Source organism: Oncorhynchus masou, chromosome 1, assembly GCF_036934945.1.
Source record: "Oncorhynchus masou masou isolate Uvic2021 chromosome 1, UVic_Omas_1.1, whole genome shotgun sequence".
Classification (NCBI taxonomy): Eukaryota; Metazoa; Chordata; class Actinopteri; order Salmoniformes; family Salmonidae; genus Oncorhynchus; species Oncorhynchus masou.
In genome coordinates, this window is record NC_088212.1 from 10,474,605 (window position 1) to 10,495,848 (window position 21,244).

The 21,244-nt window shown below is 47.8% G+C and overlaps 1 protein-coding gene across 1 annotated transcript in view; it reads left to right on the forward strand.

Moving 5' to 3' along the window:
- The window catches only part of bmpr1ba (bone morphogenetic protein receptor, type IBa), a 146,287-nt gene that overhangs the window by 111,339 nt on the left and 13,704 nt on the right, over positions 1-21,244 (forward strand). Inside the window, exons 3-4 of the mRNA XM_064937421.1 lie at positions 12,125-12,284; positions 15,957-16,059. Of these exons, the coding sequence (XP_064793493.1) occupies positions 12,125-12,284; positions 15,957-16,059 (263 nt within the window). The remainder of the gene's footprint in view (positions 1-12,124; positions 12,285-15,956; positions 16,060-21,244) is intronic.

Sequence of the window (21,244 nt, forward strand, 5' to 3'; positions counted from 1 at the left end):
TCTCTTTCTCATCCCCCTTTTCCCCCTCTCCCTCCTCCTTCTCACCCCCTTCCCTCCCTCTCTCTGTCTGATTGATGTCTATGGGCCTTGTGTGACATTTGATGTGGACCAGTTACCTGGTGGTCACCTGTTCCTGTCCCAACCAGTGCTTGGGGGGGGTCTGGTAAGATGAGTGACAGGGGGATGATTGATGGGAGGGGTCAGAGGTTAGCGACGGTCTCTCTCATCTCTCCCTGAACGTTGGCTCCTCCCCTCCTCCTCAGCTGTCTGGGTGCAAGGAACCCTCACCTGCCGCCACCGGCCTGGACAAACAAAGCCCAATGACTTTATGAGAGAGAGGATGAGGAAGGGGAGAGAATGGGGAGGAGAGAGGAAGGGGAGAGAATGGGGAGGAGAGAGAAAGGGGAGAGGGGGAGGAGAGAGAAAGGGGAGAGAATGGGGAGGAGAGAAAGGAGAGAAGAGAGGGGGGAGCGAGGGGTTGGAGAGAGAAAGGGGGGAGAGGGGAGAGAGAAAGGGGAGAGGTGGAGGAGAGAAAGGGGAGAGGGGGAGAGAGAAAGGGGAGAGGTGGAGGAGAGAAAGGGGAGAGGGGGAGGAGAGAGAAAGGGGAGAGGGGGAGGAGAGAGAAAGGGGAGATGGGGAGAGAGAAAGGGGAGAGGGGGAGGAGAGAGAAATGGGAGAGGTGAGGAGAGAGAAATGGGAGAGGGGGAGGAGAGAGAAAGGGGAGAGATGAGGAGAGAGAAAGGGGAGAGGTGAGGAGAGAGAGGGGGAAGATATACAAAGGGGCTGGGGAAAGAGAGAAATAACAGGGGGAAAAGGGGGGAAAAGGTGGCTGTTGGGTGAGGATGGGGTGTTGGGGGAGAGAGAAAGGGGAGAGGGGGAGAGAGAAATGGGAGAGGGGGAGGAGAGAGAAAGGGGGAGGGGGAGGGAAGATATACAAAGGGGCTGGGGAAAGAGAGAAATAACAGGGGGAAAAGGGGGGAAAACGTGGCTGTTGGGTGAGGATGGGGTGTTGGGGGAGAGAGAAAGGGGAGAGGGGGAGAGAGTTTGGGAGAGGGGGAGGAGAGAGAAAGGGGGAGGGGGGAGGGAAGATATACAAAGGGGTGGGGGAAAGAGAGACATAACAGGGGGAAAGGGGGGCTGCTGGATGAGAAGGCGGTGTCAAGGGAGGGAAGAGTAATGATGTAGAACTTCCGCTAGGCCTCAGGGCACCTTTCTATATATCTGGGACAATGTCCGACTCAACTGGTGAAGACCCACACAATGCCCAGTACTGATGACAGAGACCGCCACCCTCAATCCTCAGCCCGGTGTGAGCACACTATCGCTCTAACTGAGCATTTTAGTTGCTTTTGGGTCTCGTTCAGTCACTGCAACTATATCTTTTCACGAATCAGCACTGTACTTTCACTACACTATGAGGTGGTCTGTTCAAAGGGACATTCTTGTCTGCCTAGGCTGTAACCCATCTCAATGTTTCAGGGAGGCTTCAGCATCAAGATAAGACCAGGCAAAAAAAGATCTTTCACACCAGTTCCCGCTCTTCTCTTTGCCCTGAGAACCTTGTCAAACACACACAAGACATACTACAGTTTAAATGAGCGGGGGAGAGGTACGGAAAGAGCAAGGAGCGATTCGCTGGAATGAGGCAACGTTCTACCCGTCCTCTAAGTGGGAAGGGGGGTTGTGTTTATGTGGAGTTGGTGAAGAAAAGCTTTTCTGTTTGGCCTGTTTGACATGACTGGGCTAAACTAATGATGCCTGTCTCTGTACCCTGTGCTGTGAGTCAGAGCTACATGCTCAACTCCCCTTTTCTTTCCCTGTTTCCCCCTCCCCTCTCTTTGGTAGTTTGTACAATGTGGCGCCTGCTGAAAGAGCAGGCTTTTAGGTGCTCGGTAATTGGGTGCTGAAAGCGCCCCGTATCCTGCCTATACGTTCTCCGTCAATGAGGTATGGCCCCGCGATGAGCACAAAGCTAAGGATCACACCCTGCATCATGTGTCATAGCAAATACAAGGTCCACCATCGCCATCAATCGTGCTTTATGTAAATGGTCCAGCACGGGGATGGGTTTAGACCCAGAGACATGGAGAAGGGTGACAGGAAAGAGAAACACGCTGGGGAGGAGATGAATGGACATGCCTCTCTGTAGAGACTAAAAAGACCTGCCGGTTGTACACACCAGGTTAATGACAAAGTCTCTATCGTGAAGATATGCATGTCGGGTACAGCTTTATCATGTCAAATATTCACGCTTTATTTTGTTACCACGGGGTCATCTGACCACACACACACACACACACACACACACACACACACACACAGACACACACACACACAGACAGACGCACACACAAACACACACACGCACACAATACACACACACACGCACACAATACACACACACACAGACACACACACACACACGCACACAAACACACACACACACAGACACACACACACAGACGCACACACACACACACAGACGCACACACACACGCACACACACAGACACACAAACACACACACAGACGCACACACACACAGACGCACACACACACAGACGCACACACACAAACACAAACACACACACACAAACACGCACACAGACGCACACACACACAGACGCACACACACACACACACACAAACACAAACACACACACTGACGCACACACACACACACACACACAGATGCACACACACACAAACACACACACACACACAGACACACACACACAGACATTCCCTACCCAGAGACTCGGCTTCTAAAAATGTCCGTTACATTGTCCAGTCTCTCTCCCTCTCAACCAACCACGAACATGTTTTTCTTCCAGTGGCTCAGTTTATACAGTTGCTGATGTGGCGGAGAGCTTTTCCTGTGAAGAGGTTAGAAGGAGCTATAGGGTACTAGGGATCGCTGGTCACATGACTGACCAAAACAAAAGCTGTTTCCATTGGAGTCAAAGTACACTTGATTCCTTCTTGGCTCTGACATGACTTTTCCGTCCTTGCTTTGTTTGAAATGTAAATGGTGTCCTCCCATGGCGTTCCACACGACCAGCTAGGTGAGGTGCAGAGCCCAGCAGATGAACTGGCTCTACTCTATCAGTATCTATTTATTACCCACGGGCCCCTGGGGGAATGCACCACACACACTGATTGTCTCTGAACAGCACCACACACTGATTGTCTCTGAACAGCACCACACACTGATTGTCTCTGAACAGCACCACACACCGGGAGTCTCTGAACAGCACCACACACTGATTGTCTCTGAACAGCACCACACACTGGGAGTCTCTGAACAGCACCACACACTGGTTGTCTCTGAACAGTTGACAGCTCCCAGGTGTTGGATTATTCTGGTGCACCAGGGCTGTTTTGTCAACAGCTCAGCAGCACCTCACATAACTGTACACAATGCTGACATAGCGTGAGGAGAAGAAGGAGCGACAGAGGAGGAGGGCAGGAGGGAAAGGGGAGCGATAGAGGAGGAGGGAAGGGGGAGGAGGGAAGGGGGAGCGACGGAGGTGGAGGGAAGGGGGGTGACAGAAGGAGGGAAGGGGCAGGAGGGAAGGGGGAGCGATAGAGGAGGAGGGAAGGGGGGTGACAGAAGGAGGGAAGGGGGAGGAGGGAAGGGGGAGCGACGGAGGTGGCAGGAAGTGGGAGCGACGGAGGAGGAGGGAAGGGGGAGCGATAGAGGAGGAGAGAAGGGGGGTGACAGAAGGAGGGAAGGGGGAGCGACGGAGGGAAAGGGGGAGCGACGGAGGAGGGAAGGGGGGGAGGAGGGAAGGGGTAGCGACAGAGGAGGGAAGGGGGAGGAGGGAAAGGGGGAGCGACGGAGGAGGAGGGAAGGGGGAGGAGGGAAGGGGGAGGAGGGAAGGGGGAGGAGGGAAGGGGGAGGAGGGAAGGGGGAGGAGGGAAGGGGTAGCGACAGAGGAGGGAAGGCTGAGCAACAGAGGAGGTTGGAAAGGGGGGACAAGACCAGTGCACAGCACTCTCTCCTCTCTGTTCTGAACTGAGACGAGCTCCCTGCAGCTCTGTCAAATCCCATTTATTCAGCCACTTCACCTCTCTCTGCACCTCTCTCTGCACCCAAATCAGAATATGCGTCCCAAATGTCACCCTATTCCCTGTATAGTGCACTTATTTTGATCAGGGCCCTTAAGGCACTATTGTAGTTCACTATAAACACAGGGCACTATAAAGGGAATTGGGTGTCATTTGGGACATATCCAGAGCTTTGTTTATCTGGCCCTTTGAAAGCCTGTCTGTCTCTGTCTGTCTCTGTCTGTCTCTGTCTGTCTCTGTGTCTGTCTGTCTCTGTCTGTCTGTCTCTGTCTGTCTGTGTCTGTCTGTCTGTCTGTCTGTCTGTCTGTCTGTCTGTCTGTCTGCCTGCCTGTCTGTCTGCCTGTCTGTCTGTCTGTCTGTCTGTCTCTGGCCTCAGGGATATTTGCCATGGGATTAGGTTGGATAAGAGGACAGGTTTAGTCAACCTCACTGCCTCTAGCTCCATTCTTCTCAGTGGACGACGGTGGCAGTAAAGTTGAAATGGCTGTTTTGTTTGAATTGGATCTATGTTTTGGAGTGGAAGGAGCTGGAGCCTCAGGATTCACGTGAGAAAGTAAACCGTGTTTTATCATCACTTTCAAGCTTCCATCGTCCTTCCATCGTCCTTCCATTGTCCCTCCATCGTCCCTCCATCGTCCCATCTCAGTGACTTAGACCAGTGTTTATGTGAGTGAGTGCTCCTATAAGGCTCACCTTCGGTGCACTCTTTTAAACAGACGTGTGTTAAATGGCAGTCAGCAATCAGCAGTTGAAACAATAACAAAACGTTTCCCCCGTCACTGTTTCAGTAAAAAGCTGAGGGGGATGAGACTGGAGAAATGTAACCACTCGCAAATTCATAGACAAGAGCTCTGGATTCAAGGACTGACCATCCAGGATATCAACAGTATAGTTTTATCCTTGTTTGCTTGCATTTACTCTGTATTCAAACATTGGTGTGAAACAATGAAGCTTTTATTTTGAGTTCTGATTGGTGGAGGCTGCTGGGGGGGGAGTGAATGGAATGGTATCAAACACATGGAAACCACGTGTTTGTTGTTGTTATTACCTTTCCACCTATTCCGCTCCAGCCATGACCACGAGCCCGTCCTCATCCAATTAAGGTGCCACCAACCCCCTGTGGTTCTGAAGTAAAACAAGCTTATATTTTGTGTTCTGATGAGGCACGACAGTTGAACTAAGCTCATGAGCCATTATAAGTTAGAATCGCCAAGAATCAATGGGTATGCTGTATATCAATGGGTATGCTGTATATCAATGGGTATGCTGTAAATCAATGGGTATGCTGTAAATCAATGGGTATGCTGTATATCAATGGGTATGCTGTATATCAATGGGTATGCTGTATATCAATGGGTATGCTGTATATCAATGGGTATGCTGTATATCAATGGGTATGCTGTATATCAATGGGTATGCTGTATATCAATGGGTATGCTGTATATCAATGGGTATGCTGTATATCAATGGGTATGCTGTATATCAATGGGTACGCTGTATATCAATGGGTACGCTGTATATCAATGGGTATGCTGTATATCAATGGGTACGCTGTATATCAATGGGTATGCTGTATATCAATGGGTACGCTGTATATCAATGGGTACGCTGTAAATCAATGGGTATGCTGTATATCAATGGGTACGCTGTATATCAATGGGTATGCTGTATATCAATGGGTATGTTGTATATCAATGGGTATGCTGTATATCAATGGGTATGCTGTATATCAATGGGTATGCTGTATATCAATGGGTATGCTGTATATCAATGGGTACGCTGTATATCAATGGGTATGCTGTATATCAATGGGTACGCTGTATATCAATGGGTATGCTGTATATCAATGGGTACGCTGTATATCAATGGGTACGCTGTATATCAATGGGTATGCTGTATATCAATGGGTACGCTGTATATCAATGGGTACGCTGTAAATCAATGGGTATGCTGTATATCAATGGGTACGCTGTATATCAATGGGTATGCTGTATATCAATGGGTATGCTGTATATCAATGGGTATGCTGTATATCAATGGGTACGCTGTATATCAATGGGTACGCTGTATATCAATGGGTATGCTGTATATCAATGGGTATGCTGTATATCAATGGGTATGCTGTATATCAATGGGTACGCTGTATATCAATGGGTATGCTGTATATCAATGGGTATGCTGTATATCAATGGGTACGCTGTATATCAATGGGTACGCTGTAAATCAATGGGTATGCTGTATATCAATGGGTACGCTGTATATCAATGGGTATGCTGTATATCAATGGGTATGCTGTATATCAATGGGTATGCTGTATATCAATGGGTATGCTGTATATCAATGGGTATGCTGTATATCAATGGGTACGCTGTATATCAATGGGTACGCTGTATATCAATGGGTATGTTGTATATCAATGGGTATGCTGTATATCAATGGGTATGCTGTATATCAATGGGTATGCTGTATATCAATGGGTATGCTGTATATCAATGGGTATGCTGTATATCAATGGGTATGCTGTATATCAATGGGTATGTTGTATATCAATGGGTATGCTGTATATCAATGGGTATGCTGTAAATCAATGGGTATGTTGTATATCAATGGGTATGCTGTATATCAATGGGTATGTTGTATATCAATGGGTATGCTGTATATCAATGGGTACGTTGTATATCAATGGGTATGTTGTATATCAATGGGTATGCTGTATATCAATGGGTATGCTGTATATCAATGGGTATGCTGTATATCAATGGGTACGCTGTATATCAATGGGTACGCTGTTTATCAATGGGTATGCTGTATATCAATGGGTATGCTGTATATCAATGGGTATGCTGTATATCAATGGGTATGCTGTATATCAATGGGTATGCTGTATATCAATGGGTACATAAGATTAATTTATAAGCCCAAAAATGTATGTAGCAACTGCAGATTTCCCATTTAAACCAAGAACACGCCACATAAACACTTCCCCTGCTGTTTGACGTCAACACCAATGGCTGACCTTTCCCCTAATTACAATATAATTGGATTGAATTGCCCTCATTGGTCTGAAGTACAACGTCAATGATGCATGTGTCTATCAGGCTGCAAGGAGTAGTGTGACACAGAGTTGCCAGGAAAGAGATATCTTTCCTAACTCCTCAACTTCAGTTCACCTCAATTCGTCCTTGTGCATGAAGATCTACAGTTTCAATATTTCCCCTTGTTTTATGGGAATAGATAATGCTATGGATTTAATCATTTAAGGAGTTCATTTTACAGGTTGTTACTGCTGTTACAGGTTTGACTGAGAAACATCAAAGGGATAGTTGACCCAAATGCCAAAATGACATTGTTTATAAAGCATAAATTGCTGTTTTACCTTGTCCATAGACTGATTTACAGGGTAAGGAAACCAGTATGTCATTTTGTTATTTTGGGAGAACTAGCCATTTAACAAAACATGTTATTTGTTTTGGGGTGTAAAATAGATTATCGTGAGGTGTCAAAGCTCTTTGATGAGAGGAGTGGTGGCAAAGACGAAAGAGCCAATCATCAGCCTTCGATTAACAGCCCTGAAAATATATATCCTGTCAATTAAACCCCTCCTCTTCTTCAGTATCCTGTCAATTAAACCCCTCCTCTTCCTCAGTATCCTGTAAACCCCTCCTCTTCCTCAGTATTCTGTCCTGTAAAACCCTCCTCTTCTTCAGTATCCTGTAAACCCCTCCTCTTCTTCAGTATCCTGTAAAACCCTCCTCTTCCTCAGTATTCTGTCCTGTAAAACCTCTCCTCTTCCTCAGTATCCTGTCCTGTAAAACCCCTCCTCTTCCTCAGTATCCTGTAAACCCCTCCTCTTCCTCAGTATTCTGTCCTGTAAAACCCTCCTCTTCCTCAGTATTCTGTCCTGTAAAACCCCTCCTCTTCCTCAGTATCCTGTAAACCCCTCCTCTTCCTCAGTATCCTGTAAACCCCTCCTCTTCCTCAGTATTCTGTCCTGTAAAACCCTCCTCTTCTTCAGTATCCTGTAAACCCCTCCTCTTCTTCAGTATCCTGTAAAACCCCCCCTCTTCCTCAGTATTCTGTCCTGTAAAACCCTCCTCTTCCTCAGTATTCTGTCCTGTAAAACCCCTCCTCTTCCTCAGTATCCTGTCCTGTAAAACCCCTCCTCTTCCTCAGTATCCTGTAAACCTCTCCTCTTCCTCAGTATTCTGTCCTGTAAAACCTCTCCTCTTCTTCAGTATCCTGTAAACCTCTCCTCTTCCTCAGTATCCTGTCCTGTAAACCCCTCCTCTTCCTCAGTATCCTGTCCTGTAAACCCCTCCTCTTCCTCAGTATCCTGTAAACCTCTCCTCTTCCTCAGTATTCTGTCCTGTAAAACCTCTCCTCTTCTTCAGTATCCTGTAAACCCCTCATCTTCCTCAGTATCCTGTCCTGTAAAACCTCTCCTCTTCCTCAGTATCCTGTCCTGTAAAACCTCTCCTCTTCCTCAGTATTCTGTCCTGTAAAACCCTCCTCTTCCTCAGTATCCTGTAAACCCCTCCTCTTCCTCAGTATCCTGTCCTGTAAAACCTCTCCTCTTCCTCAGTATTCTGTCCTGTAAAACCCTCCTCTTCTTCAGTATCCTGTAAACCCCTCCTCTTCCTCAGTATCCTGTCCTGTAAAACCTCTCCTCTTCCTCAGTATTCTGTCCTGTAAAACCCTCCTCTTCTTCAGTATCCTGTAAACCCCTCCTCTTCCTCAGTATCCTGTCCTGTAAAACCCCTCCTCTTCTTCAGTATCCTGTAAACCCCTCCTCTTCCTCAGTATCCTGTAAACCCCTCATCTTCCTCAGTATCCTGTCCTGTAAAACCTCTCCTCTTCCTCAGTATCCTGTAAACCCCTCATCTTCCTCAGTATCCTGTCCTGTAAAACCCCTCCTCTTCCTCAGTATCCTGTAAACCCCTCATCTTCCTCAGTATCCTGTCCTGTAAACCCCTCCTCTTCCTCAGTATCCTGTAAACCCCTCCTCTTCCTCAGTATCCTGTCCTGTAAACCCCTCCTCTTCCTCAGTATCCTGTAAACCCCTCCTCTTCTTCAGTATCCTGTCCTGTAAAACCTCTCCTCTTCCTCAGTATCCTGTAAACCCCTCATCTTCCTCAGTATCCTGTCCTGTAAACCCCTCCTCTTCCTCAGTATCCTGTCCTGTAAACCCCTCCTCTTCCTCAGTATCCTGTAAAACCCCTCCTCTTCCTCAGTATCCTGTCCTGTAAAACCCCTCCTCTTCCTCAGTATCCTGTAAACCCCTCCTCTTCCTCAGTATCCTGTCCTGTAAACCCCTCCTCTTCCTCAGTATCCTGTAAAACCCCTCCTCTTCTTCAGTATCCTGTCCTGTAAACCCCTCCTCTTCCTCAGTATCCTGTAAACCCCTCCTCTTCCTCAGTATCCTGTCCTGTAAACTCCACTCAAACTCCTAGCTTTACTCCACAAATAGATGGTTTCCCAGACACAGATGAAGTGTTATCCTGGACTAAACAGTATTTTGATTCTGCACTGAAGGCCCTTTTTAGTCCAGGACTACTGTTAGATCAGTCCTGACGTTGAAATGATCTAACATGTCTGGTGTAATATGGCTGGTTTTTAGGCTTAATCTGTGTCCAGGAAACCACCCCAAGAAGGCAACTGGCAAAAGTAATGAATGTCCCCAAAAGTCACACGTGTTTTTTATACGCTGAGTAGATAAAACATTAGGAACACCTGCTCTTTCCATGGCGTACCAGACTACTGACCAGGTGAATCCAGGTGAAAGCGACAGTATGATCCCTTATTGATGTCACTTGTTAAATCCACTTCAATCAGTGTAGATGAAGGAGAGGCGACAGGTTAAAGAAGGATTTGTACACCTTGAGGCAATTGAGACATAGATAGTGTATGTGTGCCATTCAGAGGCTGAAGGGATAAGACAAAAGATTTAAGGGCTTTTGAACGGGGTATGGTAATAGGTGCCAGGCAGGCGCACCGGTTTGTGTCAAGAACTGCAACGCTGCTGGGTTTTTCACGCTTAACAGTTTCCAGTGTGTATCAAGAAATGGTCCACCACCCAAAGGACATCCAGCCAACTTGACACAACTGTGGGAAGCATTGGAGTCAACATGGACCAGCATCCCTGTGGAATTCTTTCTACTCCTCGTAGAGTCCATGCCTAGACGAGGCAATTCTGCGGGCAGATTGGGGGTGCAACACAATATTAGGAAGGTGTTCCTAATGTTTTGTACACTCAGTGTATATGTCGAATATATGGCGAATACATATTAAGGGACTAGGGTTTCTGTAAAGCTATTGTCTATACATAATAAGGATAATGTCCTACTTCTTTTGGCTACCTGGTTCCACGGTCTTCCACTCTGTCTGGAAAGCTCTTCCGCTGTTGACAGATCGGACGATTTGATCGGTGTGAAGTCAATCTTTGGAGTGGGTATCGTATGACTTGCTAGTGTTTATTGTAACAAGGAAGGACACTTACTTTTTTCTTTTTTTTGGACGATCTCCACGATGCAGCTGTGAAGCATCTGGTCTGAATGAGTGTGCCAGAATGAATGAAAACCCCCTAACGTATGAATGAAAGGTTGCGTCCCAAATGGCATCATATTCCCTATAGTGTGCACTATTTTTGAACCAGGTCCATAGGGCTCTTGTTAAAAGTAGTGTGCGGGATACTATTTAGAACACTTCCACTTTCTTCTCCTGATGTGACAAACAGGTGCTCTTTTGAACCGGGATGTGTGTGTAGGAAACGCTGGAGACTATAGAACAACAATGGCTACTTGGATGTAACTATTTTGGAATACGACTTCCAAGACTTTGCCATGTAATTTTTGTTGTTGTTGTGATCACCTGTTTATTATTGACTTGTACAACAACACTATAATCAATGAGAAACAAAAACAAATGCTGAATCCAGCCCATCCCAACCCCAGCCCATCCCAACCCATCTCAACCCCAGCCCATCCCAACCCATCTCAACCCCAGCCTATCCCAACCCATCTCAACCCCAGCCTATCCCAACCCATCTCAACCCCAGCCTATCCCAACCCATCTCAACCCCAGCCCATCCCAACCCATCTCAACCCCAGTCCATCCCAGCCCATCTCAACCCCAGCCCAACCCCAGCCCAGCCCATCTCAACCCCAGCCCAGCCCAACCCCAGCCCAGCCCATCTCAACCCCAGCCCAGCCCATCCCAACCCCAGCCCAGCCCATCTCAACCCCAGCCCAGCCCATCTCAACCCCAGCCCAGCCCATCTCAACCCCAGCCCAGCCCATCCCAACCCCAGCCCAGCCCATCTCAACCCCAGCCCAGCCCATCCCAACCCCAGCCCATCTCAACCCCAGCCCAGCCCATCTCAACCCCAGCCTAGCCCATCTCAACCCCAGCCCAGCCCATCCCAACCCCAGCCCAGCCCATCTCAACCCCAGCCCAGCCCATCTCAACCCCAGCCCAGCCCATCCCAACCCCAGCCCATCTCAACCCCAGCCCAGCCCATCTCAACCCGAGCCCATCACAAACCCAGCCCATCTTAACCCCAGCCCAGCCCATCTCAACCCCAGCCCATCCCAACCCCAGCCCAGCCCATCCCAACCCCAGCCCAGCCCATCTCAACCCCAGCCCAGCCCATCTCAACCCCAGCCCAGCCCAGCCCATCTCAACCCCAGCCCAGCCCATCCCATCTCAACCCCAGCCTATCCCAACCCATCTCAACCCCAGCCTATCCCAGCCCATCCCATCCCAACCCATCTCAACCCCAGCCCATCCCAACCCCAGCCCATCCCAACCCATCTCAACCCCAGCCCATCCCAACCCATCTCAACCCCAGCCCATCTCAACCCCAGCCCATCCCAACCCATCTCAACCCCATCCCATCCCAACCCATCTCAACCCCAGCCCATCCCAACCCCAGCCCATCCCAACCCAACCCCAGCCCATCCCAATGACTTGTTTTTGTGACCAAACTAATGAAGGTGTGATTGTTGCTTGTGAATCCTAAGTCTAACCCTCTGTCTCTCTGTGTCCTGTCCTTATAGCTAACGTTCTGGACAGTATGTTGCTGAGGACTTTGGGGAAGGCGGTGGTGGACAGTGAAAAGGACGCCAGTGGGAGCACAGCCCCAGCCCTGCCCCAGCGACAGCTCTGGTGTTACTGCTATCACCACTGTCCTGAGGACTCCACCAACAACACCTGCAGGTGTGGGCCCAACACACACACACACACGGATGTTTGTGCACACATGCACTCACGAATGTACTCTCTCTCTCACACACACACACACACACACACACACACACACACACACACACACACACACACACACACACACACACACACACACACACACATTTATTTTACTATCCTTGTGGGGACCAAACAATTGATTCCCATCACAAAATCATACTTTTCTTAACTCCTAAACGTAATAAACCCTAACCCTAAAATAGCCTTTTTCTTTGTGGGGACCGGTGAAATGTCCCCACTTGTCCCAAATTCCTTGTTTTACTATCCTCGTGAGGACTTCTGGTCCCCATAAGGATAGTGAAAACCAAACACACACACTATATCCTACGCATATATTTGATGCTCATCTTGCACATGCAGATCCAACACTCTGGCCCATCCACATTCACAGTGCTGATCTCAGATCAGGTCCTCTCTGTCCATATAATCTTATTAATGATGATCTAAAAGGGGAAACTGATCCTAGACCAGCATGTTTAAACGATTTGTGAGTATGGGCCACATTCATTCTCTCCTTAGGCTGTATTGATAAGCATGGAAGAAAACATGTTTCAGTACTTCACCTTACAGGTGTACTTACAGTATGATTTAGCAGTTTCATATGTATTGTTCTGCCTAATGCAGTTTGTTTGGAGTGACAAGTTAGCAGGGTGAGTGGCGCTTGCTCACTGACATGTTCCCTGTCGATGTGTTTTCCCCTTAGCAACTCAACCCTCAAATATTCCCTGACATTCTATATTATTGCCTGATGTGCTAATTAGTTTAACGCACAAGCTGTCACACACAATAACATCCGTGGCTAATTACTCTGTCTCTTGCCAACATTGAATATAACATGAATTCATCATTAACGTCATGAAACAGAAGTCCTCTGGGCTAATATTTAACTCCAATAACAACCCTGAACCTGACCTGTTAGTAAAGCTACACACACACACACACACACACACACACACACACACACACACACACACACACACACACACACACTATTCCTGTGAGGACTTTTTGGGGACCAAAAATTAATGGGTGGGAAATGATGTAAATATATCACTAGCCACTTTAAACAATGCAACCTTATATAATGTTACTTACCCTACATTATTCATCACATATGCATACGTATATACTGTACTCTATATCATCGACTGCATCCTTATGTAATACATGTATCACTAGCCACTTTAACTATGCCACTTTGTTTACATACTCATCTCATATGTATATACTGTACTCGATACCATCTACTGTATCTTGCCTATGCTGCTCTGTACCATCACTCATTCATATATCCTTATGTACATATTCTTTATCCCCTTACACTGTGTATAAGACAGTAGTTTAGGAATTGTTAGTTAGATTACTTGTTGGTTATTACTGCATTGTCGGAACTAGAAGCACAAGCATTTCGCTACACTCGCATTAACTCGCATCTGCTAACCATGTGTATGTGACAAATAAAATTTGATTTGATTTGATTTGAAATCCCTTTTTCCCCTAAACCTAAACCCCTAAGACTTTTTACAAGTGAGTTACAAAAAATCACAAATCACTTCTCCAGAATTTTTGTTGGCTCACTATTCCTTCTGATAATCACAAGTATAGAAAACCGTGTACACACACACACACCAGTTGTGAATAGTACTCACAACATTTGACTAATTAGCCCCATTCACTAATTAATTAGATGAAGCTGTTGATAATATACAGTGGGGAGAACAAGTATTTGATACACTGCCAATTGAGCAGGTTCTCCTACTTACAAAGCATGTAGAGGTCTGTCATTTTTATCATTGGTACACTTCAAATGTGAGAGACAGAATCTAAAACAAAAATCCATAAAATCACATTATATGATTTTTAAGTAATTCATTTGCATTTTATTGCATGACATAAGTATTTGATACATCAGAAAAGCAGAACTTAATATTTGGTACAGAAACCTTTGTTTGCAATTACAGAGATCATACGTTTCCTGTAGTTCTTGACCAGGTTTGCACACACTGCAGCAGGGATTTTGGCCCACTCCTCCATACAGACCTTCTCCAGATCCTTCAGGTTTCGGGGTTGTCGCTGGACAATACGGACTTTCAGCTCCCTCCAAAGATTTTCTATTGGGTTCAGGTCTGGAGACTGGCTAGGCCACTCCAGGACCTTGAGATCCTTCTTACGGAGCCACTCCTTAGTTGCCCTGGCTGTGTGTTTCGGGTCATTGTCATGCTGGAAGACCCAGCCACGACCCATCTTCAATGCTCTTACTGAGGGAAGGAGGTTGTTGGCCAAGATCTCGCGATACATGACCCCATCCATCCTCCACTCAATACGGTGCAGTCTTCCTGTCCCCTTTGCAGAAAAGCATCCCCAATGAATGATGTTTCCACCTCCATGCTTCACAGTTGGGATGGTGTTCTTGGGGTTGTACTCATCCTTCTTCGTCCTCCAAACACGGCGAGTGGAGTTTAGACCAAAAAGCTCTATTTTTGTCTCATCAGACCACATGACATTCTCCCATTCCTCCTCTGGATTATCCAGATGGTCATTGGCAAACTTCAGGCAGGCCTGGACATGCGCTGGCTTGAGCAGGGGATCTTGCGTGCTCTGCAGGATTTTAATCCATGACGGCGTAGTGTGTTACTAATGGTTTTCTTTGAGACTGTGGTCCCAGCTCTCTTCAGGTCATTGACCAGGTCCTGCCATGTAGTTCTGCGCTGATCCTTCACCTTCCTCATGATCATTGATGCCCCACGAGGTGAGATCTTGCATGGAGCCCCAAACCGAGGGTGATTGACCGTCATCTTGAACTTCTTCCATTTTCTAATAATTGCACCAACAGTTGTTGCCTTCTCACCAAGCTGCTTTCCTATTGTCCTGTAGCCCATCCCAGCCCTGTACAGGTCTACAATTTTAGCCCTGATGTCCTTACACAGCTCTCTGGTATTGGCCATTGTGGAGAGGTTGGAGTCTGTTTGATTGAGTGTGTGGACAGGTGGCTTTTATACAGGTAACGAGTTCAAACAGGTTCAGTTAATACAGGTAATGCGTGGAGAACAGGAGGGATTCTTAAAGAAAAACTAACAGGTCTGTGAGAGCCGGAATTCTTACTGGTTGGTAGGTGATCAAATACTTATGTCATGCAATAAAATGCAAAGGAATTACTTAAAAATCATATAATGTGATTTTCTGGATTTTTGTTTTAGATTCCGTCTCTCACAGTTGAAGTGTACCTATGATAAAAATTACAGACCTCGAAATGCTTTGTAAGTAGGAAAACCTGCAAAATCGACAGTGTTTCAAATACCTGTTCTCCCCAATGTACATTATTAATAAGTACCTGAAGTCATTGTGCTGGACATAATAGAAATTATTGATAATTTTGTTATTAATGTTATTAATGCATTAATGATCCGAGTAAGGGTGATAATGTATATAGTAATGATGTATGTGAAGCACCTTGTACTGAATTCTGTTTTTGGTACAAAATAAAGTTTGATTTGATCATGATGTTACAGATGGTAATGTAATGCATTGTGTTTTTTGATCGAGGATGGATAATGATCTGATTAATGGTGATAGTGCGGGTAGATTGTGATGATCTAGATGGTAATGTGATGCGTTGTGATTTAGGACGGATGGGTACTGCTTCACCATGGTGGATGAAGAGGAGGGAGGGGTCCCTGTCCTCACATCAGGATGTCTGGGTCTGGTGGGATCAGAGTTCCAGTGCAGGGTAAGTCTGAGGAACACTCCACCACACTGAAAACACCCCACTCCACCACACTGAAACCACCACACTGAAACCACTCCACCACACTGAAACCACTCCACCACACTGAAACCACCACACTGAAAACACCCCACTCCACCACACTGAAACCACCACACTGAAACCACCCCACTCCACCCCACTGAAACCACCACACTGAAACCACCACACTGAAACCACCCCACTCCACCACACTGAAACCACCCCAATCCACCACACTGAAACCACCACACTGAAACCACCACACTGAAACCACCCCACTCCACCACACTGAAACCACCCCACTCCACCACTCTGAAACCACCCCACTACACCACACTGAAAACACCCCACTCCACCACACTGAAACCACCCCACTCCACCACACTGAAACCACCCCACTCCACCACTCTGAAACCACCCCACTACACCACACTGAAAACACCCCACTCCACCACACTGAAAACACCCCAATCGACCACACTGAAACCACCCCAATCCACCACACTGAAAACACCCCACTCCACCACACTGAAACCACCCCACTCCACCACACAGAAACCACCCCAATCCACCACACTGAAAACACCCCAATCGACCACACTGAAACCACCCCAATCCACCACACTGAAAACACCCCACTCCACCACACTGAAACCACCACACTCCACCACACAGAAACCACCACACTCCACCACACTGAAACCACCCCAATCCACCACACTGAAAACACCCCAATCCACCACACTGAAAACACCCCAATCCACCACACTGAAACCACTCCAATCCACCACACTGAAACCACCCCAATCCACCACACTGAAAACACCCCAATCCACCACACTGAAACCACCACACTGAAAACACCACACTGAAAACACCCCAATCCACCACACTGAAACCACCACACTGAAACCACCACACTGAAACCACCCCACTCCACCACACTGAAAACACTCCAATCCACCACTCTGAAAACACCCCAATCCACCACACTGAAAACACCACACTGAAACCACCCCACTCCACCACACTGAAAACACCCCAATCCACCACACTGAAACCACCACACTGAAACCACCCCACTCCACCACACTGAAAACACCCCACTCCACCACACTGAAAACACCCCAATCCACCACACTGAAAAAAAACCACTCCACCACACTGAAACCACCCCACTCCACCACACTGAAACCACCCCAATCCACCACACTGAAACCACCCCACTCCACCACACTGAAACCACCCCAATCCACCACACTGAAACCACCACACTGAAACCACCCCACTCCACCACACTGAAACCACCCCACTCCACCACACTGAAACCACCCCAATCCACCACACTGAAACAACCCCACTCCACCACACTGAAACCACCCCACTCCACCACACTGAAACCACCCCAATCCACCACACTGAAACCACCCCACTCCACCACACTGAAACCACCCCAATCCACCACACTGAAAACACCCCAATCCACCACACTGAAACCACCACACTGAAACCACCCCACTCCACCACACTGAAAACACCCCACTCCACCACAATGAAAACACCCCAATCCACCACACTGAAACCACCCCACTCCACCACACTGAAACCACCCCAATCCACCACACTGAAACCACCCCAATCCACCACACTGAAACCACCCCACTCCACCACACTGAAACCACCCCACTCCACCACACTGAAACCACCCCACTCCACCACACAGAAAACACCCCACTCCACCACACTGAAACCACCCCACTCCACCACACTGAAACCACCCCACTCCACCACACAGAAACCACCCCACTCCACCACACTGAAACCACCCCACTCCACCACACAGAAACCACCCCACTCCACCACACTGAAACCACCCCAATCCACCACACTGAAAACACCCCAATCCACCACACTGAAACCACCACACTGAAACCACCCCACTCCACCACACTGAAAACACCCCACTCCACCACACTGAAAACACCCCAATCCACCACACTGAAACCACCCCACTCCACCACACTGAAACCACCCCAATCCACCACACTGAAACCACCCCAATCCACCACACTGAAACCACCCCACTCCACCACACTGAAACCACCCCACTCCACCACACTGAAACCACCCCAATCCACCACACTGAAAACACCCCAATCCACCACACTGAAACCACCACACTGAAACCACCCCACTCCACCACACAGAAAACACCCCACTCCACCACACTGAAACCACCCCACTCCACCACACTGAAAACACCCCAATCCACCACACTGAAACCACCCCACTCCACCACACTGAAACCACCCCACTCCACCACACAGAAACCACCCCACTCTACCACACTGAAACCACCCCACCACACTGAAACCACTCCACCACACTGAAACCACTCCACCACACTGAAACCACCTCACACTACCACACTGAAACCACTCCACCACACTGAAACCACCTCACACTACCACACTGAAACCACTCCACCACACTGAAACAACCCCACTCTACCACTCTACCACACTGAAACAACCCCACCACACTGAAACCACCCCACTCTACCACTCTACCACACTCAAACCACTCTTCCACAGTAAGACCAACTCACTCTTCCACACTGAAACCACCCCACTCCACCACACTAAAACAACCCCAGTCCACCACACTAAAACAACCCCACTCCACCACAGTGAAACCACCCCACTCCACCACAGTGAAACCAACCCACTCCATCACACTGAAACCAACCCACTCCACCAGACTGAAAACACCCCACTCTACCACACTGAAAACACCCCACTCTATCACTGTGAAACCACCCCACTCTACCACAGTGAAACCACCCCACTCTGCCACAGTGAAACCACCCCACTCCACCACACTGAAACCACCCCACTACACCACACTGAAACCACCACACTGAAACCACCCCACTCCACCACACTGAATCAACCACACTGAATCCACCACACTGAAACCACCACACTGAAACCACCCCACTCCACCACACTGAAAACACCCCACTCCACCACACTGAAAACACCCCACTCTACCACAGTGAAACCACCTCACTCTTCCACACTGAAAACACCCCAGTCTACCACACTGAAACTACTCCACAACACTGAAACTGCTCCACCACACTGAAACCACCCCACTCCACCACACTGAAACCACCCCATTCTACCACACTGAAACCACTCCACCACACTGAAACCATCCCACTTCACCACACTGAAACCACCACACTGAAACCACCCCACTCCACCACACTGAAAACACCCCACTCCACCACACTGAAACCACCCCACTCCACCACACTGAAACCACCCCACTACACCACACTGAAACCACCCCACTACACCACACTGAAACCACCACACTGAAACCACCCCACTCCACCACAGTGAAACCACCTCACTCTTCCACAGTGAAACCACATCACTCTTCCACAGTGAAACCACATCACTCTTCCACAGTGAAACCACCTCACTCTTCCACAGTGAAACCACCTCACTCTTCCACAGTGAAACCACATCACTCTTCCACAGTGAAACCACCTCACTCTTCCACAGTGAAACCACTAAGTTTCCCCTAGGTACAGATCTAGGATCAGCTTCCCCTCCACAAATCCTAACCTTAACAAATAATGGTGAAAATGCTAAACTGACCCAGATCAGCGCATAGGGTAACTTCATCATACACCAGTAAATCCACACCTTTGGACACTGACAGCAGCACCAACCACCTGGACGGCACAGTAGAAAGCAGACAATTCCCTCCACACACAATCAGGGGACTGTATATATCAATCGTCTCAGAGTAGGAGTGCTGATTTTAGGATCCGTTTAGCATATTACATCACAATGAATAATGATTGATGATTCTCAGATCCATTCTCAAAGTAGGTTGGCTGCTGATTACTCGTAGTAGATACAGTCCATAGGTAATGAGATACTTTTGTATATATTGTATATGTGGGCTATTTCAGCCACATCCGTTGATGACGGGTGTATAAAATCAAGCACACAGCCATGCAATCTCCATACACAAACATTGGCAGTAGAATGGCCTTACTGAAGAGCTCAGTAACTTTCAACGTGGCACTGTCATAGGATGCCACCTTTCCATCAAGTCAGTTCATCAAATTTCTGCCCCGCTAGAGCTGCCCTGGTCAACTATAATTGCCGTTATTGTTAATTGGAAACATCAAGGAGCAACAATGGCTCAGCCGCAAAGTGGTAGGCCACAAAAGCTCACAGAATGGGAACTCTGAGTGCTGAAGCATCTGTCCTTGGTTGCAACACTCACTACCGAGTTCCAAACTGCCTCTGGAAGCAATGTCAACACAATAACTGTTCGTCGGGAGCACATACAAGCCTAAGATCACTATGCGCAATGCCAAGCATCAGCTGGAGTGGTGTAAAGCTCGCCGCCATTGGACTCTGGAGCAGTGGAAATGCATTCTCTGACTTGATGAATCACGCTTCACCATCTGGCAGTCTGATGGACGAATCTGGGTTTGGCAGATGTCAGGAGAACACTACCTGCCCGAATGCATAGTGCCAACTATAAAGTTTGGTGGAGGAGATATAATGGTCTGGGGCTGTTTTACAAAGGTTCGGGCTACGCCCCTTAGTTCCAGTGAAGGGAAATCTTAACACTACAGCATACAATAACATTCTAGATGATTCTGTGCTTCCAACTTTGTGGCAACAGTTTGGGGAAGGCCCTTTCCTGTTTCAGCATGACAATGCCCTGTGCACAAAGCAAGGTTTGTCAAGATTGGTGTGGAAGAACTTGACTGGCCTGCACAGAGCCCTGACCTCAACTCCATTGAACACCTTTGGGATGAACTGGAATGTAGACTGCGAGCCAGGCCTTATCTCCCAACATCAGTGCCTGACCTCACTAATGCTTGTGGCTGAATGGAAGCAAGTCCCTGCAGCAATGTTCCAACATCTAGTGGAAAGCCTTCCCAGGTGGGGGCTATTCTCACAGCGAAGGGGAGACCAACTCCATATTAATGCCCATGATTTTGGAATCAGATGTTCGACAAGGTGTCCACATACTTTCGGTCATGTAGTGTAGTCAGCACACCACAAACACATCTTCAATTCATCAATGTATTGTCTGTACGAGGTGTACTCCAGGCGATATTTGCCCA